At 39.0% G+C, this 27,321-nt stretch overlaps 2 protein-coding genes across 2 annotated transcripts; both read left to right on the forward strand.

The window, feature by feature from the left end:
* Positions 1–644: 644 nt before the first annotated feature.
* smtna (smoothelin a) lies at positions 645–7,337 on the forward strand. Its single transcript, XM_088434165.1, has 9 exons — positions 645–787; positions 1,276–1,357; positions 1,669–1,766; positions 2,433–2,508; positions 3,891–4,022; positions 4,116–4,146; positions 5,232–5,346; positions 5,429–5,580; positions 5,670–7,337. Exons 1-9 carry the CDS (start codon positions 662–664, stop codon positions 5,815–5,817), a joined length of 960 nt encoding a protein of 319 aa, XP_088290291.1. The 5' UTR covers positions 645–661; the 3' UTR covers positions 5,818–7,337.
* A 3,905-nt stretch (positions 7,338–11,242) lies between these two features.
* Positions 11,243–26,702, forward strand: inpp5ja (inositol polyphosphate-5-phosphatase Ja). Its single transcript, XM_088434158.1, has 13 exons — positions 11,243–11,569; positions 13,887–14,369; positions 16,415–16,522; positions 16,609–16,717; positions 18,034–18,150; positions 19,925–20,100; positions 20,200–20,311; positions 20,970–21,079; positions 21,180–21,390; positions 23,075–23,212; positions 23,274–23,339; positions 23,426–23,530; positions 23,983–26,702. Exons 2-13 carry the CDS (start codon positions 13,891–13,893, stop codon positions 24,448–24,450), a joined length of 2,199 nt encoding a protein of 732 aa, XP_088290284.1. The 5' UTR covers positions 11,243–11,569; positions 13,887–13,890; the 3' UTR covers positions 24,451–26,702.
* The last annotated feature ends 619 nt before the right edge of the window (positions 26,703–27,321 follow it).

Genomic DNA, 27,321 nt, shown 5'->3' on the forward strand with positions numbered 1-27,321 from the left:
GGTAACTCAGCGGTGAGTAGTTTATTTTCATTCAGGCATTTGTCTCATACATTTGTAGTTATTTGAAAATTTTCATTTAGCTGATATTGTTGCGGTTGCATATAAAACAGATTAGATTTTAAAAATATGAAATAATCAAAAGGATAATCTTGACTGAGTTATCATCTCAAAAGTGTTGTGATTTGGTCCTCAACAAAACTTCTTTCCTCACTACCAAAGGTTAGAGGACAGCGTGAAATGGAACTTATTGTGACAAAGCTTAGTGATCAATGTATCAGTGCATCTTGGATGAGTATTTATTTATAATTGAGTTTGTTTTAGTTTTACAGTCTATGTATGTCAGTTAAAAAGGGTTAACAGGTTACGTGAAGACGGCTTGTGTGTTATTATGAAGATGGTTAAAGCCTGCAACTCTTAATTGGGTTTTGCAGCAGAGGGGGACAGCTTAGGTTTAGGGGCAATATGGCAGACCAAAAGACTAAGAGATAAAGTCAAGTGTACATTTTTTTGTAATGAGAGGGCAAAATCATCCGTTTGGAATCATGTCAGATTTAGAAAGACTGACAACAATGCCATGGATAAAGTTGTTGTTTTCACTGCCGACTGTAACGACTAGTTTGATGATGCACCATGCGTTGTTGCCATCAAGCCGGACTTTAATATGGACATCAAAAGCTGTGATTCACAAGCTGGCAGCAATCAACCATCCATAATGGACTCCGTTCTCTACAATTTAATGAAGAAGTATGACAGCAAGTCAGCAAAAGCCCAGGAGCTGACCAACAAGGTAAACAAAATTCTCCATTCCACTATTATTATCATGGTTTACCATCACATTTCATTCTGTACTGTATGCGTATTTCTCGTTCAGTATGTGTATTTTTGAGTATGCACATCTTAATTTACATAGTATAAATGTTCGTACTGATATTCGACCAACAATTGACTTTTGCTGACTAGATTAAAAAAAAAAAAAATTGGGACCAGGCCTGAATATAACTTGAATTAAATGGGGCTGGCAAAATCCGTCGGGACTCAGGTCATCAGGCTCAAAACTGGGACATCAGGTCATCTTACATTGAGCACAAAGCTTTACCTGTCTGTCTCTGATGTATTTAAATAAGCCAGCTTCTCTGTTAGGCAGTCTTTGCTATCTTATTACCATTTGGGATTTATCAAATCTGAACTGTCTTAAAAGGCAGGGTCTAGAGAAAGATGACCAGGACCCTAACCCATGCTGCTCCTGCTTTTGTTCAAACATACAAACCATTGAAGAACAATGACCAGGATGGGAAGCAATCAAAGAAAGATCTCCAAAGGATGGGAAGCAATCAAAGAAAGATCTCCAAGAGAACAGGTGGGAGCCTCCTGCATGGAGCTTCGGTGCTCTAATGTCATAATTCTTTGCACCCATTGCTTTATTAGGGCTTTCCCTGGACCTCCTTATCTGATTCTTGCACGCTCTCTGCTCCATTACTATATTTGTACGTGTTTTCCCAAACACTGGGCCAGTCGCTGCAGTGACGCTGAGAGCCACTTCTGCATGTTTCTCTCAGTTTACATTCTTCGGACTAACGCAGGCTGAAGGCACACGGGATTCTGGGAATGTCCTACTTGTGTCCCTATGCCATTTCGCCGATACATTAAAGAATTTTAATCTGGCTTCAGTGATGGAGCGGACACCTCAGCATGAGCGCGGACCGACTGCGAGCGTGACCAGCGAGCAGCTTGCGGCTATTGACGATGAGGACGTTCTCAACAAAATGGTGAGTAAAACATGTCAAAATGTAAGGCAAACCCACGTCATCCAATGGAATCCAATAAAGGAACTCTACAAAAATAACATTGCGCATTGAAGGGATTTCGAACTGTATTCTGTCATACTTGTGGTTTCTAATATTTTGCCCCGCTGTACTGTACTTTTCACGTTTTTAAATGGTCACTACTAACACATTACTAGAACCATACTATGTCCAATGTCTGGTCAACTATGAATTTAGAATGGACTGCAGGCCACTCATGCATCGATAAAAAAACTAAAAGGACAATACACTAATGCATCGCAATTGGAATAAATTTCAATCTTAAATTCCTGAATAAAATGCTTGAAAATTCCATTCTTGCGCAAAGTACAAAAGTAACATCATTTGAAGACAAAAATGTCAACATGCAAATTATTCAAATTATTTGCAAATTTTGTAACTCGTCATCCAAAAATCTAAAAAATCTATTCCTTACCTTTAATTAAATCATTCAATGGCAGCTATTTTCAGACCCCCTATTACACAAATATTTGAAAACAAATGCTGTAAACTTCTGCATGGGATTGAATGCTTGGACTCAAAACTTGGAAAAAAAAAAAAGACATATAAACATGTCTTTGGGGTTGAATGAGTTAATCCAACACATTTTTTTATTGATGTTTTATGAAGCTTGACAGTGCTTCAGAATTTGAAGAGCGACGACTCATCCGTGCTGCATTGAGGGACCTGCTGAAGAAGAAGCGAGGTGAGCTGAACTGCGAGATGTACAGTGAAGAAGTGTGTTCTTATTTTGTGGCCTGTTTGCTACATTTAAAGGTTTCCTAGTAACCAAATGTAAATATTAGTGGAAGACAAACACACGTTTTTATATTTTTATTAATAGTAGTACTAGTACTCGTAGTAGTAGTAGAAGTATGGAGGGAAAAAAATTGCAAACCTACTTGGCTCTCATGCTACATTATCTTTCTCAGATTCCAGTCTGGAATTCAACAAGGCCTTGCTCAAATCTTTTTGTTTTCTTAACCTATACGTAACCTTGCCAATATATTTTGGAGCGTTGTCATTCTCTCAGGATTTTCTGGTAATGGAGATAATTCATGGCGCCATCAATCACAGCATGTCATTCAGGTTCTGATGTGGGAAAGTAGTCCCGGACACAATGTTTGATAGTATCGTGTTCTTTTTCAACAGATGTAACAAGACATATAAATTCCAAGAAGTTAAAATTGGATTTTGTTTGTTCATAGAATATTCTCCCAAACACAGGTGTCAAACTCCAGGCCCGGGGGCCAAATCCGGCCCACTACGTCATTATACGTGGCCTGCGAAATGCTAATTATGACTTCAATGTTCTGACTAAAAAAATCAAATTTGAAAGGTTTCTTTGACTTTAAAAAAGTTTTTGAGGAAACAACAAGCATTTTTATGTTACCAATCCCTCTTTGGAACAGTTTTTACTGACCTCTGGTCTCAAAACTAGGTAAATATGTGACAATCATATTTAAAATTGATTTGAGTTCAAGGTCATGGAGGCCCTTCGTCAGAAACTCGATGTAAAATTTGGCCCATTATTAAACTCTGTTTGACACCCCTGTTTATTCTAATTTATTCAGGTGTGTTTTGCAGAAGTTAGATGACCTTCTGTTACCCTTCCCTACCTGATAGATATCAATGAATTTGAATCATATGTTCCTGATTTTTTGGGGGGGGGATCATGGAATTTTTTTTAACTGTGTTAAGATGTCTCCTAAAATATGTATATGCAAGATCTGGGAGTTTTAAATTGTTCATTTTTCTTCAAGTTTTGCTTAAGTGTAAAGCTTTGGCGGTTCTTGACATTTGTCTGATGATCTTAAATTTGAACTTATTCACTACCTTTGACAGCTATCGTCCAAGATCCATTTTTATTGGGTTAACAGTGAACAGATTGAAACTCATTCACAGCTAGGGACATCTATAAAAGTCAAAATTTCTTTTTATATCAATACATAAATAGGCTGGCAGTGGATTATTTCAACTGATTAACTATGGAAGAAAAAAAATAATGAAAATAAACACGACACATTTTTTTTATGGCACTGTATACAAAACAACAAACATGATGCAGTGTCCCAAACTCCTCATCAGAGAAACGTGAGCAGGAGCGAGGGTCCCGGCAGCAAGACTTGAGGCAGCAGGGCCTGAGCAAAGGAGGAGCACCAGGCGGGGGGGTCGCGAGCCCCGCTCGGTCACCCGTCAGCCAGCAGTCTACAACAAACAGTGACTCAGATCTCCCAAGATGCTCTCTTTATTAGTATTCATGCAATTGCAGAACTTTTGTAATATTTGCGGGATTCTGTTTTTCCTCGTTAGGTCGACCAGCCTCCTCCGTGACAGCGGGCGGGTGAGTCACACGGTGCAGAGGATCGATTAACACATATCAATTTTGAACAAAACACTATGTGGGTTAAGGCTATTGTTAGGAGTGCAATTTGGAGCAATGTATTTCAAACTACATAAAATAGTCTCAAGCCTAAGGATTCTCAAACCTTTTGGAGTCAGAGACCCCTTTTAGGAAAGCAAATTTTCCAAGGACCCCATTGCAAATGTTTGCAAAAAAAAGTTTAAGCCAAATTAAATCGGATAAGGAGTGCATTGCTGCATTTACCGTAATGCCCCTAAAACCTTCATGAGCGCATGCGAAAAATTACACATGCTCTAGGTTTACGCTATACTGTTTTATTTCATGAAAAACACTGTTGCAAAACAGCGTAGCATCCATATAAAGTATTATAAGCATCAGTCAAAAGTTTGTAAATATATTATATATATATATATATATATATATATATATATATATATATATATATATATATATATATATATATATATATATATATATATATATATATTTATAATTTTTTTATTTTATGTTTCATGGGATTGATTAATGACTTTTATTTAATGTAAAACAGTGTTGAAAAATACCGTCACACCCATATAAAGTAAACAGCATCAGTCAAAAGTTTGGAAAATCCTTCAATTTCAAGTGGTCTTACCACATTAAGAGGCCAAAAATTCTTGAGTGTGCAGCTGAGAACTGTTCAGTCATTCCAGGTCATAACCTAAACTTTACATACTGCATAATTACCAAACTGTAGAAAGCAGTTATTTTGACAAAAAAAAAAAAAAAAAATCTAAAATCCAGAACACATTTTAGTTTGAATCACAATTTTATTCGTTTTTGCATACCATTCTTTGTGTGTCGCTGCATTGTCTAGAATGACTTGTTTTGACCTTTGACTGGTCCTGACACCTAATATATAAGAAAAATAATTCATTCATGTTTCAAGAGCGCCATAATCTTCATAATTACAAATACATTTGAAAACCGAGTGGACATGACCACGCATTCTTTTGTCGTGGTAAAACGAGGAATCCCTTGCTTTGCATTGTTATCAAATGTGTCCCGTCTTCACTTGTCTTCAGTAAGGCCAGTCCCGCTCAAGTGTCCCAGAAATGCCCCCCTTCTGCAGCCCCCAATGCTAAAAACGTCAAACAGATGCTTCTGGATTGGTGCAAGGCCAAAACGGAGCCATATGAGGTGCTCTCATGTCCCCGCTGTCTCATTGTGATTTGTTGCATCACTCTGTCTTTTCTCATCCTAACTGTCTCCGCTCTTTTAGGGAGTGGACATCCACAACTTCTCGTCCAGCTGGAAGGACGGCATAGCCTTCTGCGCCTTGGTGCACCGCTTCTTCCCCGACGCTTTTGAATATTCCACCTTGAACCCTTACAAGCCCAGGGACAACTTCCAGCTGGCGTTCAACACGGCAGAGTGAGCCCTCCTTTCTCGTTCCAATGTCCGCCTTGCCCTTTGCGCCCTCCGATTTTACGACTGCGGCGTGGATGCTTTTGCTTCTGCAGGAGACTGGCCGGCTGCCCTCCGCTGCTGGACCCTGACGACTTGGTTCGGATGAAGGAGCCCGACTGGAAGTGCGTCTACACGTACATCCAGGAATTCTACCGCTGCTTGGTGGAGAAAGGCCTTGTCAAAACCAAAAAGCGGCCTTAAGCTCTGTCCATTATTTGCATCAAATTAAAATAAACACACTAGGTCTTTTAAAATAAATAAACACAACACATTAAAACCTTGCTGTTTGCCATCCAGGCATTGCTTTTGAATGTAGCCATTACTGGACACTTCATTAGGTACAGCCATACAGTCGAAATTAGTTATGAAAATGTAGTGTGCTTTTACAAACATAATAAAGTACACTTGCGGTTGACATTGTTAGAGTGGAATTCAGTTAATGACATAAAACGGAATCATATTACACGTAACTAGATTTTGTACGTAAAACAGTACGGGATGATAATTGGGACTTTGGGACTTATTTCTGATAAATCAGCAAAGCTCAAATGATCATGTCTTTTAAGAGATTGTCTTGAACAAATATGAGCAAAAAATGATCAATAGTTATGTATATTAAAAAAAAAAGTACAATATAAGGTGATTTTCCCTTAGGGAAAAAATGCTACTATACATATTGATATAGTCAAGGATTTTTTTAACTATTTGACACAATTCTATTTTTGTTGTTCTACATTTCGATGCCGATGTTGAATACTGTATTTTTGAGCAATATTTCCTTTACAAATTGTATGCAGTACTTGATTTAAATAATATAAGTGAAAAAGAATGGTTTTCGTGGTAATTGTATTGCTCTAAAAATTGTTTTATAGTGACAGGCCAAGGTGACGCCATCAGATTTAGGAGTAGAAATAGCAGTGGATGAAAAGATCAGAACAACTGACAATTTGGTGCTGTCCAGGGGCGGAGCTGCATAGTGGCCATGACCCCCCCTTGTCACTCCCAGGGCACCCTCATTGGAAAATTTTGGTATCTAGTTTAGGTAAAGTTTTTAGCCATTTATTTGTACATGCATGCGATAGTCTTAGACCCCTCCAAAAACAGTCGGATTAAAATATAACCCGATTAACTCAATTTTTGGTTAAAAAAGGACAATCCAAAAATTGGTCAATTTGACCAACCCTTTCTGTGTTGTTTTCTATAAATAAGCCCACCCAAAAATTAATCGTGATACATGCCACAAGTTATTTCTGTTAATGGCATTTGACTTTAAATCAACAGTCATGTTTCCATATTTTAAGACAACCAGTAAAAACTTTTTTTTCTTACAGAGTAACAAAAAACCTTATCTGGATGCATGAAAAAGTATAGAATGGGAAAAACATACTACTATTAAATACAATTTATCTTGTTTTGTGAAAACATTTAAATAAATACATAGGTAATTATATGATGTGTCTACAGTAGATAAAAATACATGTATTTAATGAAAACTGAACATGGTATGATTTAAAAAAAAAAAAAAAGAAAATCCATACACGTGCATGCATGTCCACTCCACACCAAAATGTTGTCACCCTGGCCACCCCAAAGTATTTTTGGGGGGGGCTGATGCTCCTGGTGCTTGCATATTCCTTCAAGTTGAAACGCACTGTTGTATTTAAGTTGTAATTTGGAAAATATTCAAATAAAATTTTGAAAAATTAAACTCTTCACTTTGACATCCGAGGTTTGGCTGTGGCGAGTCCATGAACTTGGGAGTGGGGAGCTTTGCTGGAGAAGTTGAAGGACATGTAAAAGATCAACAAGGCACTGTAGAAACCAGGGGAGGTAAAGAAGTAGATGAGGTAGAGAGTACAGGATCTCTCTCGGGCCTCTACTTTTTAGTAGATGATGATGAAGCCTCGGGAGGCGACGGCGCAGTTGACGTCGAGGGTATGAGATCCAGTGTGGGATCCGGCATGGGCTTCTCAACCATCTCGAAGAAACGCTCGAGGTTTGACTTGAAGGACACTCTCTTCTCCTCCTCCCAAATCTCCCTGTAACACCGCAGGTTATCCGTGACTCCCTTGAAGACCTTGGCATACCTGTCCGGGTCGGGGTCCTCTGCCTTAAACTTGGCCAAGCCTTCCTCTATCAGCAAGAAACCAGCTGCCAGGCTCTTGCAGGTGAACCTCTTGGGCTCTGGGGTCAGCGTGTCCGGCTTCTCTTCCTGGTCAGGGGCCGCCTCTTCCGCACCGGTGTTGGAGGGCGCTTTCCAGAACAAGCCCTCACCCAAGGCTTGCTGGGCACAACACTTGTTCACCCCCTCCCTGATGATCTCCGCCAAAGCGGTGGGGAAATCATCGCTCCCTGCTTCGCTCTCGCCACTGGGGGCTTCACCTTCCACTTTGACGTTTTGCAAATTAGCGCGAGCTTTAAAACGCATAAACCAACCTCGGCTGGCCACGAACGATTTCCCCTCGCTGCCTTCCCCATCTCGACTTTTCAACAACTCAAAAAGGCGCTTCGCCTCTTGTTGGATCATCGCGAGGCTCACCGGGAGACGCCGCTGGTGCTGTTCCTTCAGCCAGAGCACCAGCAGTCTTTCCATCTCCATCATTAGCCCGCTGTTCTGCTTGCTTATTATGGTCGATTTCATGTGAGGAGATGCCTTCACGTGCTCCATGATGCGATCTTGATCCTTAATGATGGTCGCTACAGTAGAGCGGCTTAAGTCGAGGACGCGCCCGATGTTCGTCGGCGTTTCTCCCCTTTTCGATCGCTTCACGATGTCCAACTTCACCTCCATGGTGATGGATTTCCTTTTCTTCATAGTCCGGCCGTCGGAAGAGTCCGCCTTGCCCTTGGGAGCCATGACGATAGCTAAAGAGTCGATATCGAGGACAAAAAACAACCATGTATAAGCACAGCGAGTCAAAATGGCGAAGAGCGGAAAGTGAGTGAGTGTCGTAAGGCGCTACCCCGAGTCACAACGCGAGGACGTATTCCGAGTGCGTGCCTAGGACACCGACGTAACTTGTACGAACATGACCTAATCTATGTCACGCAGTAAATAAATAAATGCACAACACGTATTGGCTTTAATTCTGCGAGAAACACAAACGAGACCAAATCCTTATTATCGAACCCGTTGTCGGATTGAGGCGACGTACACTTACATAGAAGTTCCGTTTCTACAACGTAACTTTTTAGGCTGAGGTGCAAAAGTGGTGCAAGGGTTTACGTCAATACATGCATTGAACAATGAGGCATTATTGGCATCTAGGGGTAAAAACAGCGAACAGCAAATGTCGACGGAGCAGGCGCGTGTTACAATTTTATACCGTACCGACGTTAAAGTTTTTGCAAAGTCATACTTACAGTAACACATGTGTCAAATATTTTGGCGATGAGAGATGCAATGCATGTATTCTTACATCAGGAAACTCTCTACTTGGAGTTCTATTCCTACGACGTCAACGTAACTTTTCTACGTAGGCATCGTAGTCTCTTGATCACCAACCTACGCTAACTCCGTAGTAAAGTTAACTACTGTACAGTACTGTATAGTTTTGTATGAATGAATTACGTACATGCATTTAATTATAAAATAAATAAATGGAAACACCAACAACAGAGGAAAATAATCTCTTGATTTTACTTTTCAGATTGGTCTGACAAACCAACATACTAAACGAAGTCTATTAACCTACGTTAACGCAATAGTGTATTTTAAATAAAAGATTTCTAGGTCGGGAATTTTAAGTAAGACTAAGGAAAACAGTGAGGGAAAAAAAGGACTATAGTTAATCTTTTTTTCTCCTGTGGTTGGCGTGTTCTATTCGTTGGAAAGGACTGTCGCGTGGCCCGTACCACGACACCGGCGTTACCTCCTGTAACGTTAACACACCTGTCAATAGCCTACGCTAACTTCGTAGTAGTCACCACAACAACGTTAAGGAAAACGCTTCTAGCTCATATATAAGAACAATATGGAAAACAGCTACAAAAATGAACACAATTTCTTGCCTCAGATCCTGCATTTGGTTCTTGCAGTGCAGTGCTAGATGATTACGTTATCTTTGACGTAAAGCAAATTCGTAGTTCATTGCGCGACGTTCCTATTTATGACCCTGATGTAACGAGGTGCACTTGGCAACGATGCAAAACCGAAATTCACGGTCATATTAATAATAATCACAACTTATTATTAATTATCACAATTGGTTGACATGTCAATAAAAACCGGAAAGTGGTGGTTGAAAATACTACACCAGCACTTTTTTTTTAACCTCACAAGATGTTCAAACAGTATTAATGCATTGTACAGTATTTAATAGGGATGCCCGATAGCACTTTTATCCCAGACCGATACCAGTTTGAGTACACAATTTTTGGTCATCGATACCAAGGACTTATAGACCACTTTTTTTTCAACATTTTGCCTAGAATTTCATGAAATCACTGGAAATGCTCTTCTCATTTGTAATTTCTAGTCTGTGATCGTAAAATTGCTCGGAGAGAGCAGCCAATACATATAATAGGCACATAATTGAATGTGGGTACCGACATTCCTGCACTGGAAAAAGGCCATGAACTCTCCCGCAGTATCCAAGGATCAAGTATCCAGATTGTTTAAAATCGTGTTGCTGTAGGCTAGTAGATGCACCATTTCATTCAGCATGACTGCTTTAAAAATATGTTTTATTACTAACATGCGCATGGTGTTTCATTGGAGCAACATATTTCTTTTGGATTAAAAACATGCGTGCTATCAAAAATTATGGGGGAAAAAATCCTTTTGATTTCTGCTATTGTCGCAGTACCATTTTAAACAAATGAAGGCGAGCACTATTATCGATCATGGATATGTTAATAAGAGGAGGCGGGGATAAATTGCTATTCTGTCAACAACCACTAGATGTCAGTAACAATCTGTTCTCGTCAGTGCGGTCAAATCCTTGGGTCTGTTAATACTTTTATTATTCAATTTTATTATACGAGGATAGGCACTCTAAATTGTGGATGGATGAATGATGGGGCATTGTATTACTTTTTTTCAACAGTGCTAAGCTTAAGGGGTCAAATGTAATGCATTTTACACAAAAATTTAAACGAGTGGCCAGGTGTTTACCATCAAATTCCACGATTTTCTTTTGGAAAAATTCACAAATAAATACAAAATCAAAATTAGCGATCTTGTCAAAGTCAGAATGAAATCGCTTATATTTTGAGCAGCGGTTCTGACTGATGCACGGACTTTATTTTTTTTTTACCTGATCGAAGACGGTGTAAGGGACATTGCTAATGCTAATGACAATTTTTATGCTAACGACAAGAGTGGCTAGTAAAAAGACCGTGACTTTCTGTGGCATTGTATGAGATTTCTTGTGAATTCATATCATTTTTATGTTTCCCATGTGACTCATTTTTGTTCATTTATTTTCACATCGTGGCTTTTTAACAAGCACAAGCGAACGTTCTAATATTTTTTTTGTTTTGTTCGTTGTTGGGGCTTTTATTTACGTGTTTATTTATTAATTTCTTATACCACATTTTTTCTTTTATTTATTTGCAGTGATTCATGTTTTATTTGCGTAAGATTAAAGTATTGATCTAATGGTCTTTCTTTACTACATTTCAGATGCATGCGTCACTGGGAGAGTGAGTGATTGAGTGAGCGAGCTAGAGAGGTAGCGCGAGGTAGGGCGGTTGACGTGCAGGATGCTGTGCCCAGCTGCACGGTGCAATATTAAATCGGATCAGCTGCAATCCTCCTCCACATCACCGTCAGCATCATCATCAATCAACATGCACAAAATCACGTGACCGCCTCCTGTCCCGACAGCCGGGTGAACCGCGTACCACCAGCAACACAAGCAGGTCTCCGCGGTCCGGTCGCCTGTCCTCCCATAAGGAATTTATGAGCTGTGCTGCTCGGCGCTTCACCTTGCAAGAGGACGCATGAAAGGTAGGACAAATGTGATGAATAGTTTTCACATCTGAACATCACCGTTTCAAGAGTTCCATTGTGGAGCTGCATTTAAGATTCTGCCTTTCAAGGTATGACTGTAACATGTTCATGCGGATTCGAGCCTTTCTAGATACTAATTTGCATGTCATGAATGATTTAAAAGGTGCTCGGGTAAACAAAAGAGTGGCGGTGGGGGGTGATTGTAGGGCAATGGAGAGTCTTACCTTTTGACCTGTCTGTACACAACAAGATTGCATTTGTCCTCCGTTGCCATTCAAAAGGAGGTCAGCTTCTAATTAACATTGTTCGGCAACAGGACAGAGGTCCAAACTTAGTTCCTCACCTCTCATTTGCAGACTCATGATGGCATCATCAGTGGATGTCTGGGGGGTTCGGTTAGTGGCGTCATTCAAGAAAAAAAAAAAACGATAGAAGACTTGGATAAGTCTGATCAGTCTAGTGCTTCGATCATTTGTCTCACATTTTTAAAGTTCTTGGTATGAATCTCAGCTTGGAATTGCATGCTTGCCTTGTGCTTGCGTCCTTACACACAGGACACTAAATTGTCCTCTGTGTTAGCGTACACATGTCGCACTGTACCTGATCTCTCCTTATAGTTCAAAGGCGAAGCGCACCTCAGATCTTGTCCAAATTGGTCCATACAGCATCACATTCAGTCATCCTCACCTGGCCCCTTTTCCAAGCAGGAGAGGAGGGGGCGGGCAGGACAAGTTGCTTTAACCCTTTCACTACCAATTATTATTAAAATTAAAGAAAACTCAGTCTATACGTGGAAAATTAGTTAAAAAAATTCCCACTTCCATTTCCACCAAGAATACCACTGGGACTGTATATCTCATAGACCACAATACTTGTACAAAAAATGTGTCAGAGAAGTGAGAATAATCACCAAACACCTACAATACATAGTAATCAGTGGAATCTATAGTAACACACATATAAAGCGCATATTATCAATATATTTCCGCAGTACCATATGGTTAATTCACGAGAAATTGTACAACGCAACCTACCTTGTTGACAGTCGGCCCAGCGCTGGCTTTTGTATGGAAATGTCACTAAATGCCACTAGAATCATCATAGATCATTAACTCATGCAATTAATAAGTAAGCCTAGGTAATAGCAAAAAAAAACAAGTAAATAAATTCTGCCAGTTTGAAATGTTGAAATGCATTTGAATACACCCCATGTCTTATGCGCAATGTTCACAGCTAGTTGTCGCCTGTTGAGACCTGTGGCGTCTCCTACAGTGACAGCATAAATAACTTGTTTTAGTCTTTCTAATCTAGTCATTTTATTTATTTATTTATTGTAGCCTACCCAAATTACTGAAGGAGTTGAAAAAGAAAAACGATACTAGATGTCATGTTCTGTTTGATTTGGTGGGGTTTTTGTTGTTGTGGTTTATCAGGGTTTTCTGGTTTCTTTTTTTTGGGTTTTTGCTCATGTTTCTGTTCCCCTTGACAGTTTTTCAGTGCCATTGTGTCCACCAGTCCTTATAATACAATACATCCTGCCCCTGTGTGTTGACCAATCAGCTCCCTCAGCCAATTGTTTCCTGTCCAGCTGTCTCGTGTTGTCTCGTTAGTTGTGTGGGTATTTAGCCTCCAGTTTCATTTCAGTTCTTGGTAGGTTATTGTCATTTTGTCATGCTGTCAATCAACCAAAGTTTCGCTAGTCCCTGTTAGTTATGTTCTTGTTTTCTCCCGGGTCCGTTGATCTTTATTTTTGTAATGGGCCTTTTCTGAGTTCTTGGTTTTTACTTTGTATTCTGTCTACTACCTCCGTTTTTTGGTCCCTTTTCCAATTAAACTATTGTTTTTTTTTTAATTCACCTTGTTTCCTGTTTCCTGCATTTGATTCCACTACCCTCTATGTCTTCATTCACAATGCCCGGATGTGACATAAGGTGGGCTCATGTGAAGTCCCGGTACATTTAAAAAATAAACCATACCATTGCGTAGTTAATTGAAAATCCAATTAATCACCAATTATTTTTGTTAAAGAAAATTAGAAATGGAAACATGTTTTTGTAACATCTGATTCATCGATTGATTGATAAAATAATGGACGGATTATGTTTGTATTATTATATCGTTATTATTATTATATTGATTGACTATATTGAAATGACTATATAATAAAATGTTATCGAGCAATGATTTGTAATCACGAAGCAGGAGCTGTTGCGTAAATCCTCACCTTGTAGAACTTGAACTCTTTGTGATTTCTGCTTTTACACAATTCAGCCGTCGATGTTTTCCGGCTTTTATTGAAGGCCTTTCTGCGCAGGATAATGGATCACACAAGGCAGAAAGCCACGACCGCACTCCCTCATGGTCCCCAAGTGCAACCCGGACCCTGTGCACAAGCCATACCGGGTCCAGGTCCACCTCGAGGACCACCTGTTGCCTCACCAGGGACCGCGCAAGACAACATCGTTACACTAAACCCTCCCGCATCGAGAGACCAAATCAAGTCCGGGTCGGCCCCCGCGACGCTGACCAACATAAGCCGACCGAGACCTACCGCCCTCGGGATGAAAGCCGTTCCTAGACCCACCAGGGTCCCCACCAAGGATATAGATTTAATCCCGGTGTGCATACCGGGACCTCAGAGCGCAAACGTCCTCCCTCGGTCCCCGTCGGAGTCCTCTGAGCCTCCTCACAGACCACAGGCCTCCTTGAGCCCTAAATCAAGTCTCAGTCCTCCAGCACCTGCCACTGCAACGCAAGCGCAAAGTGTCAAGACCGCCGGTGGTGACCATGACTTCAGGTGACACGATAGCTATAGACGTCTCTATTGACACTAGTGTCTGTTAAGTCCCGTCTGTCTAGCAGTTGCGTACAAGGCTCCGTGTTGTTTTCAAATACAGCCGCAGTAAGCAAGATAGCGTGCGCCCCAAGGCGCCCGATGAATCAAAGTGGCTCTTTTCTCTAAAAGCTTCTTGCAGAGAGAGTAACGGAGCTGCAATAAATCCACTTGGCAGCCTTCCCATCGACTTGCTCGCCCATCAACAGAAGCCGCACAGTTTAATACATTATAACTTGCTTTACAGGGAACGCGGAGGTCAGGAAATAGATGCTATACTGGATATAAAATGTCTACACACCCCTGTTAAAATGCCAGGTTTCAAAAATGAAGTTGAGCATCATGTTATTAGGTAACTTAAGTCACCACTGAAGTGAAAGTGAAACTCGACTGATCAGTCTCGCTATTGTCTGACTGGCATTTATGGAATGCTTGTACGTATCTCCAAAATTGTCACGTTTTAGTTGACCCCAAAAATGGCGAATTTGTTCAACCGTTAGGATGACATCGTCAAGTAGAAATAGACAGATAGATTTTTTTCAGGGCCAATACCGATACTCAAATATTAGGTATGCACAGAAATAAAAATGTTTGGCCAAAATCAGAACCCAACATTAAGAAATGCTTAGCCGAAACGTGAAACTCTAAACAATGGATTTTTTTATTTATTTATTTTTTACACACAGCAGCCAATTGACTTCATGAAAAGAGTAATATCAGGTTTGTAATGTAAATGACAAATTAAATTTAAATTCTTTGTGATATATGTAAGCTTTTATAGCTCAATAGGAAGCCCACATTATTTAGGAATTTGCTGTTATTAACGTTAATACAATAACACTTTTTTTGTCTGAGTTGGAAATATCTGACACCGCTTTGAAATATCTGACGCCGCTTGAATGCACCACGTGCACTACTTCCATTCGGAAGTTAGCAGCAAAGGCCACCGCTGGAGATTGTGCCCTATCATACAATGACAGTGTCAATGATTAGCGTTTCTTAGCCTCTTCAAATAGCCATTGATTATGATTTTTTTTTCCAATGGTGGAGGCCCTGTGATGTGACTGGAATGAAAGTAAAGTCAAAAAGACTCAAACCAGCCACCAAAAAATTAATTTAATCCCTACTGAATATTAATAGTCAAGGAAGCTGGTAGCGTTTATTTGGCGCATACATATTAATTTTCAATCAAATTTCCCATAACAATAAAAATACAAGCTCCAAAACTCTTAACTTTGTTGAAATGTCTTTAAGCATTAGGCATGAATTTATAATATACATTTTAGACAAAATATAGTGTTTGTAAAGGGCTAACAACAAGTTCTGGCAGCTCCCAGGGTCATTAGCATGTCTTATAAAGTTACATGAAAACTTAAACAATGAAATAACCCCACATAGTTTGTTTTTGTTTAAGTGTTTTTTTTTTTTTTAAAATAACGCAAATGTTGAAAGGTAATCTATCTGGTTACATTAAAAAAAAACATTGCAGTGTTGCCAGGGTCAGCAGAATCTCTTCCTCTAAAATTTACTGAAAGTTTAAATAAATATTTTCCTGATGATAACACCGTTTAAAATCGATTTATTACCAGCCATCATATCTTTCTTAAAAACCCAATGCGATATTTTTCAAAATGGCAAAAATGCACCAATGATCTCCATGGCTATTATAAAAAGATTTTCAACGCCGGTTAAAAGTTTGGAAAAATAACATCCCAAAATATGAACTGACCAGAAGTAATTGAAAAACAAACAAACCCAAACAAACAAACACATGCGCCAAAATGTTGCTTATGAGGTTCTGACCCGACACCAGTGATACATTACTGTCTGATATGGCTTAGTGTTATGTAACACATGCACCGCAAACTCTTTTTACATTACTGAGGTAAAAAAGAGGGATTAATCGTGCTTACCCTTTTTTTTTTTCCCTCTCTGGATTCAACCATACTTAGAGTTTGAGCTTACACGTTGACTGTCTGAAAGCTAATCCGGCGCGCGCACTGTCACAGGGTCCACATCGCCACATGGAACGTGGGCTCGGCCGTCCCACCGGATGATGTCAGCGCTCTGTTTGGGCCCAACGTGTCAGATGGGAGTGTTGACATGTTTGTTGTTGGGTAAGCAGAGTGGCTTTGCCAGGGGGCCCACTCGCTCATCTGCTGACCATTTCTTTTCTTTGATTTTCAATTTTGGCACCGAGCAGGCTGCAGGAGGTAAACTCCATGATTAACAAGCGACTGAAGGATGCTCTTTTCTCCGATCAGTGGAGTGAGCTCTGCATGGATACGCTCAGCCCCTTTGGATATGTCCTGGTTGGTAAAAACTTAGCAGCGTTACTGCATGTCTTGTTTATAAGCAAAACCTTCGCAAAAAACAAACAAACAAACATTAAATTAGATGTGTAAAGCAAGTATACTCAAACCCTCTCGGATCCTTCCCCCACCCAATCCTTACACCAGCTACAGTGGTACCTTGCTATATGTTTGTATTGTGATTTTAAATCAGGAAAATAGCTCTATATAAATCTCTTCATCTATGCATGTATTGCCAGTGCACATTACATATTACACAATACATTTCATACACTGTAAATTTCTAGTGTACATTGAACTCGAAAAAGACTACTTTACATTTGGTGCCAGCCTCAGCAGTAAAATTTTCACTTGAATTTACAATATTTTACTCTTCAAGTTAGGTTTTACTAATCAAAATTACTGTATTTAGATTGGGCTGATTTTTGTCTCTTTATTGGACTAAAATGCACTATGAAATTTACTATGTTTAATGGGACCAAATATATGTTTTGTTTTGTTTTTAGAGAAAGATGACTTCAATGAAGGTTACTGATTATGCTTAAATAATTAAATAAATGGGGAAAAAAAATAATGAAAGAAAATGAACAATATTTAATAAATAAATAAATAAATCTGGTACCCTACTCGCCATACCAGTTTTTTTTTGTATTATTGAAAGTACAGGGACAATTCTAATAATAGTTTATTATTAATTTATTTTTTAAAATAAATTAATTATTATATTATAGTTGTATTATTTTCATTTAATTATTGTTGTATTATTATAATTAAATTACAAAATCTCCGGATTAAAATTATACCAAAACAGAATATTTTGGCTTCATGTATACCTATAATCGTTTGATACAAAATACATCACTTTATTAGTTCATTCATTCACTGTGAATTACTTTGGCAAAGAGGATGGATGGATGAATGGATGAATTGTTTTAGAAATTTGAAAACAATAATTCCATTGTTAACTCGCATATTTGTCATACTATTTTGATTGACACGAATTGCATTGTTAACTCCCATATTTATCTTATTATTTTATCGGGTTAAAATGGACAACCCGTCAAAAAAGGAATCAATGACTTTATTTTGAACAAAAACAAAAAGCAAAAAAACAAAATGTGTAAAAACAAAAAGCAAAAATTTTAAATTGCAATTTTACATAGAATTCTTACTATACAATATAAATATTATGCACACCTGCGACCCTCGTGTGGACATGGTAGAGAAAATGGAGGGATGGATACTATTGTAATAGCCTCCAATTTTGAAAGTATTGTGTATTGCTCATAAATGTGTTCTCCCGTGCTTGCATCTAGGTGGCGTCTCAGCGAATGCAGGGCGTGCTACTGCTGGTCTTCTCCAAGTTCGTCCATCTTCCGTTCCTCCGAGGCGTGCAGACACAAAGCACTCGTACAGGACTCGGAGGATGTTGGGTACGAGCCACATCGCTTTCGAATTTATGACCTTGCACAATTTGCTATCGCGTGCAGAGCAGAACGCCAGTACGGTGGAATGAGCGGGGCTTTAAAAAGTGGAACATGGCAGCAGGTGTTTGCACGTGTGAGTGTGGAGATGTCAGCTCGTGACCTTCCTCACGGTGTTGATGTCGGCGTCACAACGGTGTGATGCTGCAGTCTCCTTCTTATTGAGGTCAGTGCTGCAGCAGGCGTCTGGCTTGCCGCTGTGAAAACGAGAGCACTCAAATGGCACAGACCTTCGTCAAAGCTTCATTTACTATTCTCTCAAGGCTTGTTTTCATTTAGTTCCTTTGAATTTTGAATGAATTCTGAACATAACACCCTTTTAGGCATTATGATACTGCATTAGTATAAAACGATAATTGATTTGATTGATGGGCATACTTTTGAGCCTAGTGTGGACTGATTATTTCTTCAAATATTGTATCAGTGAAGCAATTATTGAAAATAAATGACAAGAAAATCCCAATCCTGTACATGTATATCTTTACTAATGTTAAAAAAAAATGTCAAAATGAAAGCTAGCACTCTCTAATGTAGTAGTGCATGTACTTTTCAAAGCAAACAGTGGCATTGTTGAATACAACGTCAATAATAAAAGTGGGTTTAGGTTGTGCTGCTCCTTTTGCACGCAATATTATACAGCACGAGTAAATAGAGATTGTCGCAATCATACCTCGGTGGGCCACAATATTGTACTCCATAGAGCATATACGCAACACCAGATTCAAACGATCAGGTTTGTTATCTGTAGAGCTTTCTGATGAGCTTGTCATTCGAATCAGGTGTCAGGTAAAGACACCTGGAAAACATGCAGGATACCATCCCTCGAAGACCAACTTTGGACACCCCTGCAATAGAACAAAAACAATATATGTCTTTGATCTGTCTGCAGGTGTTGCTCCACCGTTTGTATTCAAATAACAGTTGCTTGAATTAAGCATTAAAGCTATTAGGCAGTCCATCTATGATATGTAGTTTGTAGTTTGTTGGCTAGATTAAATGAACTTTAACAATATGTGTGTATATACTGTATTTACAGTATAGCACCTTGTATTGAATGTGTGTATGCCTCACAGTTCAAGACCCAAGTTCAAATCCAGCTCGCTCCCTCCATCCTGTATGGAGATTGCATGTTCTCCCCAATCCCCCATTTGTTCTCTCCGGTTTCCCTCCACACTGGAAAAACGTGCATGGCAGGTGTATTGGACATACTAAATTGTCCTTAGATGTGATTGGGTGCGTGAATGGTTGTTTGACTCTGTGTGCCCTGCAATTGGCTAGCAACCAGTTCCGGGTGTCCCCCACCTACCGCCCAAAGTCAGCTGGGATAGGCACCAGCAAGCTTGCGACCCTTCTGAGGATAAGTGGCTATAGAAAATGGATGGATGGATGATATATGTACTGTATATATTACCTTGTATTGAATGTACATTTCCATTCAACTGATTAAATGTGTGATACTTCTGCCTTTGTATCAACATTAGATGCAGATTAAATGTGAGATAGATAGATAGATAGATAGATAGATAGATAGATAGATAGATAGATAGATAGATAGATAGATAGATAGATAGATAGATAGATAGATAGATAGATAGATAGATAGATAGATAACATTTTGATTCATGAAATAAGTCATACACTGTACAGTATGAAACTAGCAATGCGGGTGTGTTGGTGCTCTTCATGCCATTGGAAAGGTTGCTGCTCTATGCTCTTCCTGCAGGGTAACAAAGGTGGCGTGAGCGCAAGGATGACCGTGTTTGGACACCCCGTGTGCTTCCTCAACTGTCACCTGCCCGCTCACATGAGGAACCTGGAGCAGAGGATGGAGGACTTTGAGAGCATCCTGCAGCAGCAGCAATTTGAAGGAGGGGCTGCCACAGGGGTGCTGGATCATGAGTGGGTGGCTTTTGTTAATGTTTTACATGTTTTAAAATACACACCAGGAAACAGCAGAAAATGTTTGAAGACCGCATGCAATATGTTGTGTTTCCCTAGCGTCGTCTTTTGGTTTGGAGATTTAAATTTCCGAATTGAAGACTTAGACATCCATGTAGTGAAATGTGCAATCGACAGCAATAAGCTACCTCTACTGTGGGAGCGAGATCAGGTGAGCTTCTTCATTGCTACATAGTATTTAGTATGGTATGGTATTATGCTAAATTAAATAAAAAATGTTACATTTTAATTGTATGAGTTAAAAAGTATCTTTTTGTACAGTAAGATTTTATTACTGTGACGCTTGATTTTCTAGAAAAGTATTTTAATTTGTTTTTGGATATAAAATATTTAAATGAAAATAAGAATACAATAATGCACAAAAATTAAGCTGTAATAGTGCAAGGTGTAACCAATTCCAATTTAGGTTTTCTATCCTAAAAGATGTAATTTAAATCGTAATTTTGTGGAAATTTTAAAACATGAAATTGTACAATGAATAATTTGTAATCCGTGCACTGTATAATTTGTAGTACAGTATAACCACAGTCATAACTCAAAACACTCAAATCATTTTTAAATAATCAAATGAATGAAAATACCATTAATCTGTTCCAGCTTTATCCCCACAACACATTTTTAATGTTTTCAAATAAGGTAAATAGCATTCGTTCACATTGTGTTTAAGGTTGCCTGCTGTACTGTATGACATATACGCATGTAAGCTTTCTACTGACAAGAGTAGAGCAGCAGGTGGCAGCATAGCAGCTTTTAAGCAAAGCATTATTGGAAAATGAGCTTATGTGATAAGGTTTATCTTTTTGCCCCAGCTCAACATGGCGAAAAGCACAGAATCCATCCTGGAAGGTTTCTTGGAAGGTCCACTAAAATTCCCGCCAACATACAAGTTTGATGTAGGGACACACACCTATGACACAAGGTGCGACCGTCTCACTCATATCATTTGGTACCTTACTCTTTCCTTGTACGCTCCTTTTTTGGGCCAAATTGTGATTTTAACGTTTCCACATGTGGTTCAGCGCTAAAAAGAGGAAGCCCGCGTGGACCGATCGTATCCTCTGGCGCCTCCGTCGAACCGGCTCCCCTGTTCCTACCCACAATGCAGCACTTCAGAGGGGTTTGACCTCCTGGCTGGGTGGTGTGACCAAAGTGACGCAGCACGAATACAGGAGCCACATGGCTTTCACCATCAGTGATCACAAGCCTGTGTCGGCCATGTTTTCTCTACATGTGAGTAAATATGCGTCACATAAGACATAAAAAAAAGAAAAACATAACATTGCTTTGAAAACGTGTTCACAAAATTACGAAGAAATAATGAAGATTTAATACAGAACTGAGGCAGGACAAACAGGAACAAAAGTGTATTAAAAGTAACAAACCAAATTTGGAACAGAAAACAAATTCACAGGGTAACAAGGAGGTAGCAGATTCAGAGAACAGAAAAACGCAGCGACATACTGTACACAAAAAAATTGACAACGACCCGACAACTGACTGAACACAAACTGAGGACTTAAATAAACCTCACACTTAACGAGGAAACTTGAAACAGCTGGAGAGAAACAAAAGGCACAGGAAGCTGATTGGATAACACGAGGAGGGCAGGTACACAGACAGGTGGAAACAAATCATGCTAATGAGGACATACACGAGGGAAACCAAATAGACAAGACAAGAACAAACCCACAACTTGAAAAAAACGAAGAAAAAAAAAGAAACAGTAACCCACAACAGAACATGACATCGCAGACCAAAGCTGTTACAATTTTATGATAACAAAATGGCAAAATTAAGCAAAAAAAAGTCTACCGGTAATTTAATGAGAATAAAGTTGGAATTTTACATAGGGTATATACCTTCAAGGTTCAAGAGTTTTATTGTCATATGCATAGTAATACCACACAATGAAATTCTTATTCTGTTCACTTCCCTGAACAGACTACGTTCCATAATTGAGCAAATATTAAGGTAAGCAATAAAAACAAAACAAAAAACAGTAATAGAGCAATAAGGGCAGTAATAATAAACCACGAATGAATGAATATACAGTACTTACATTCTGAGCATATTATGGAGTAGATGGAGAGAAAGAAACAGTATACATATGAGGATGATAGTGCATAATATCATATAGTGCAAAATAGTATGTATTTAGCAGCTTTCCTGCACTGTGCAGGGTTGTAAGGTGAACACGGTAAAATGACTGGTGATGAGGCAGATTAGTGTGTGAGAGATTTGCTCAGAATCCGGATGGCCTGTTGGTAGAAGCTGTTTGCAAGCCCGGCAGAAATACTGTATGCGGAAATGTGACGCAATTTAATAAATAGCCATTGTAGAATATTGAAACTACAGGAAAAGTGTCATAAATTTATGAGAATTACATTATATTATGATAGAAAAAGTTGCAGCACGAGCAAAGTTGTAATGTTATATTTATCTGTAAAACATCGAATTTAAAAAAATATCATTTTCAGTATTATATGAATTATATGCCATTGAAAATGAATTATGTTGAAATATGAAAAAAAAAACAGACTTACTGTAAATGTGAATACAGTCAGTCTTTTTATGTAACTTGAGTGCTACCATAATAAAAAGATAGCACATGAAATAAGCTGTGTGAAAAAAAAGTCTAAAATGTACTCTCTATGAATGATGTGTTATGTGAAGGGTTGATTTGATCAAAATGACCTCATTATAGGGGGAAAAAATTAAATGTGGTGTACTACTGTTATGAGAATGTCAGCAGAATATTTATAGAAAGAAGTCAGCATCTGGTTCAGAATGTTGCGTATTCTCAAATGATGGTGACTTTTGTCCCAGAAATGTCTTTCTCTACGACTCTGCTCTCATCGTGTTACAACAATGTTTTGATGAATTACATATTTCGGAATTAAGTCTTTTGTTGTAGTTTCCATTCAGGGTGGACATGCCTCTGGTGGAGATGCAGGTCTACAAGGAATGGTTCAAAGTTTCCGATGCCACAGTCAAGTTCACATTTGCATCCAATTATCATCGCAGTTCATGGGACTGGATTGCAATATACAAGGTAAGATGGTTTGTCCTGTGTTTTGATTTGATTTTTATTTTGCTTGTGTGTCTGCACGCAGGTTGGATTCAGACACCACAAAGATTACCAAGCATATATGTGGGCCAAAGGGGAGCATTCAGGACAGGTGGGCCACCTACTGTATTGTTATTCACGACTCTGGGATCAGAAATCATTTCTGTTTTTTTTTTTGTTTTCCCCTGCTCTTCCCAGGTGTCTTTTTCAGAGGAGGACTTGCCTAGAGGTGATTGCGAATACATCCTTGGTTTCTTCAGTCATAATATGAACAGCATTGTTGGATTGTCAACAAACATCCAGGTATAGTCTATCGCGATCACTCTAAATTACACTTATTACCACTACTTCCAAGATGATACTGTATTTTTGTTTTCCGGTTATAGAAATATTGTCATATCAGCCAAATACAGTTTGGAAACACCACAAAGAAATTGCGCCAAACATCGCAGCTAACAGAGTTGCATGTATTTTGTTAAAGTTTATCAGCTGCAGCTGAAAGATGAGGCTGTAACAAAATTGACTCTCGTGTTTACATTTGCACGTTAAATCATTCATTTTCTCGCTCTCTGCCGAATAAAAAAGAAAATTCTGAGAACTGGAAAATTTGCATTGGGCATCATTTTATGTTAAATGCCATCCCTAAGCAATATTAATTAGAATATTGGGTTGAAATGAGTGAGGAAGTGATCGAATATAACAGAGAAACCTTTTGAGCTGAGCCCCCTTTTAAAGTCCGCTCTTATCCCGAACAGATCAAGCTTCCAATCCGCAGCCCATCGGCACAGCGCTCCGACAGCTCCGAGATAAGTTCTGAAGATGACAGCACCCTGGTCCTACTGGCTCCGAACTCCCGTAGCCCGAGCCCCAAACCCACGAAGCATCATCCCTGCCGCCACCGTCGAAGCCGCAGCCCCGCCGTCCCGACTCTCTCGTCCAACCCTCTCCCCTCCCTGCAGGGCCTCAGCCTGCGTCCCCTCCCCAAAGATACAGGTAGCCGCTCACCTAGTTGCACCTCAAAAAAGGAACGACTCTTTTCCGCCGGCTCTTTGTCGCCTCCGGCGGTCAGTCCTCTCAGTCCCCGGAGCCCCGTGTCTCCGGGCAGCGGGGTTACGGCACCGGAGGCTTTAATCGCCGCCATGTTAGGGGAGCATAGGCCCGCTCAGGTAAGCCCCACGGGGCTCAAACAACTCGGACGTGTAGGGGGAAACAACCCTTCATAAAGGAGACGGAAATGAATGTAATGCGCGTGCAAGCCTGCAATCCTCTTCCCGAAACATCTCACACTGTGTTTATCCGGGAGTCATATCCCTTTAACAAGTGCTTTTATAGACTGACGAGACGCACACGTTGAATGTGACATGCAGGCGAGTCAAAATCAATCAGGTGTATTTATGTATGTGGTGGGGAACTGTGTCAGCCTTTGTCTTGAAGCAAGTGTTAGATATATGCCGTTGGGATTAGTTTTTAAATGAAGTTTTAAATGTAATCCTCCTTGTTGGTCGGTATTCATAGCGTTAGCTTAAATTCGAATGGAATGGATTGCGAATTGAGTCACCAACAATATATGAGTGGTTTATTTTGCTGACTCTCATGGTGTGAAATGTGAATGTATGAGCGGTAAAGTGGATGGGTGGGCAGCAAACTCTTATTGGTTTGTCGGCTTCACTACCACTGTAACTTCGCTACTGCGGCTAACTACGGCGGTTAAGATGGCTAACATGTTACCATATGCTAGTTTCACGACTAATTTTATGTGATGTCGCACGAGGTAGGACGCGAGCAGTCAATCTAAGGTTTGGGTCAAAAAAGAGAAAGAATCAAACTTTTCCCCCTGTCCAAACAAAGTTGGCTGTCCGGGAAGTTACCATCAAGACACATTGCGAGTGAGCTATGTGTAGAAGTAAAATGAGGTGAGATGAGATCATACAACGCTAATCCACCTTTGTTTTGAGTTATGGCCTACAACGCGTTTGGAACACCGTTTTTTTTTTTTTACAATAAACACCAGGCGGCATTTGTAACATTAACATTAATCTAAAGCATTAGGAACGGCATCGTCTTTTTCCACATTAATCTGATAGTTAAAATGTGTTTCATTTTAATTGATTAATTTATATTAAACAACATATTATATTAATAATATATTTGTGAAATAATAAATATACTCAAATTAAGGAAGCATGTGGAATGATGTGGAATGCTTTGGATTTGGGGGATATACGTAATGTGATTTTGAATCATATGATTGAACGATGTGGAATCATGTGAAATGAAATTATTTTTTTTGTTGTTTTTTGCTTTCATTTAGAAATTTGGGGAAACCATTTGGGGTACAAATAACCTTAACAAAGTTAAAATGTTGGAATCTATCAAAACGTTGAAAGTCGAGGAGGAAAATATTCTAAAATGTTTACATTTTTTCTTTTGGTATCTTCAAAAAAGAAGGAGTGGTAAAGATGAGCTGAAAAGTCTAAATGTAGAACATGAGAATCGGTCAAAAAGTGATAAAAGTACAGGCAAATAAAAATCATTTTTTTGCTTAATCTTAGAAATTTGGGGGAAACAATTATATGAGCTGAACAGTTACATAAATGTGGACAAGGAACAAAGCAAAAAAAAAAATGTTGATAAGCTCACGAGGTCAAAGTTGAAACGATTGGAATCCATCAGAAAGTAAAAATAATTTGATCTGAAATGCTGAATGCATCATAGCAAATGAATGTCATGTTTTGTGAGGAAAAATTTTATAATATTTGATAAAGTGAATTTTTAAAAAAGAGGGTGGAAAAATCCAGAAGTCATGAAGTGTTGGAATGTGTTGTCGTGTTGCAAACATGAAACTGGTTTGAGAAACGGGATTGTGTAGCAAATCAAGGTGAATTGAAGTAACTTAGCATTTAAAATTTAGAATTAGAAGTAATGTTCTAAATCCCCAATGAATTGATTATTATTTTTATTGTGAAAAAATGTTAAATTATGGGAAAACTGAAAGGTAGGAATGAGAAAAATAATAACCCAGGAAGTGGGATCTTTTGAGCATGAAGTTTTGAATTGGTCGGGAAATGCCCCAAAAATTGAATGGCAAAATATGGCGAAAAAAAAATGAGAAGAAGAATCAAAATAATGGTAGAATAAAGTGTAATTGCTGAAATTTACAATCATAGATAAAAGAAAACACTTGTTAAAAAATACATTATTATTATTCATAAAATAATTTATATACCTTTTACTCTTCGAATGATCTGGCTCATCGGTCCATTTTTGAAATAATACCCCCTCCTATACTCAACCACATATAGTACCGCTATTCGACTGAACTCAGCAAATGGACATTCAGACTGATAGTTTTTGTGTGTGTGTGTGTGTGTGTGTGTGTGTGTGTGTAGGTGGGTGTGGTTTGCCTGAAAAAACTAAATCCATTTGTCTTCTTCTTGCTTGTCTGTGTTTGCCAATAAAGACAAACATGAGAGTACCTTATTCAGCACTTCACTTGATTACACGAAGCCTTTTGGACAGCATGGTGAACTAGTGGTTTGCACATCAGCCTCACATTTCAGATGTTCAATTCTCAGCTTTTTTTCTGAGTACCCCGGCTGTCAGTCATGCGTGTGTTGTCCATTGGTGTGAATGATTGTTAAGCAATATGTACAAGTAGTGCATATCAAATGTAAACAGGACAAAAGTGAGTCTATAATTTGGACATTTGTTACCAGCAGCAGACAGAAAACCTGTTGACACCACCGATCTATAGAGAACATCTAGTAGTGATTTACAGAGATACGTGGGGCTTATCCTGATGTCTTTTTTTTTTAATCAAGAGAAGGAGATACCATTTGGATTAGTGAGGCTTTGTGAATGTGAAAGCTGAAAGACACACGCCAGGCCAGACAAGACAAGGCCAATCAAAATGAGTAAAAATGTCCAAAATGCTTCATATGCAAGCTATGAAAGTTTGTAAAGGGTGTTAGTAAAGTCTTTCACAATAAAAAAATAAAATAAAATATAAAAGGAAGTTACGGGCCAATCAGTGGAAAGTGATACAACAGGAAGCATAAATATATATATTTTTTAATTCATATTCCTTAAATGAA

The sequence above is a fragment of the Hippichthys cyanospilos genome, chromosome 15, assembly GCF_059441005.1.
Source record: "Hippichthys cyanospilos isolate Australia breed blue-spotted pipefish chromosome 15, RoL_Hcya_1.0, whole genome shotgun sequence".
NCBI lineage: Eukaryota > Metazoa > Chordata > Actinopteri > Syngnathiformes > Syngnathidae > Hippichthys > Hippichthys cyanospilos.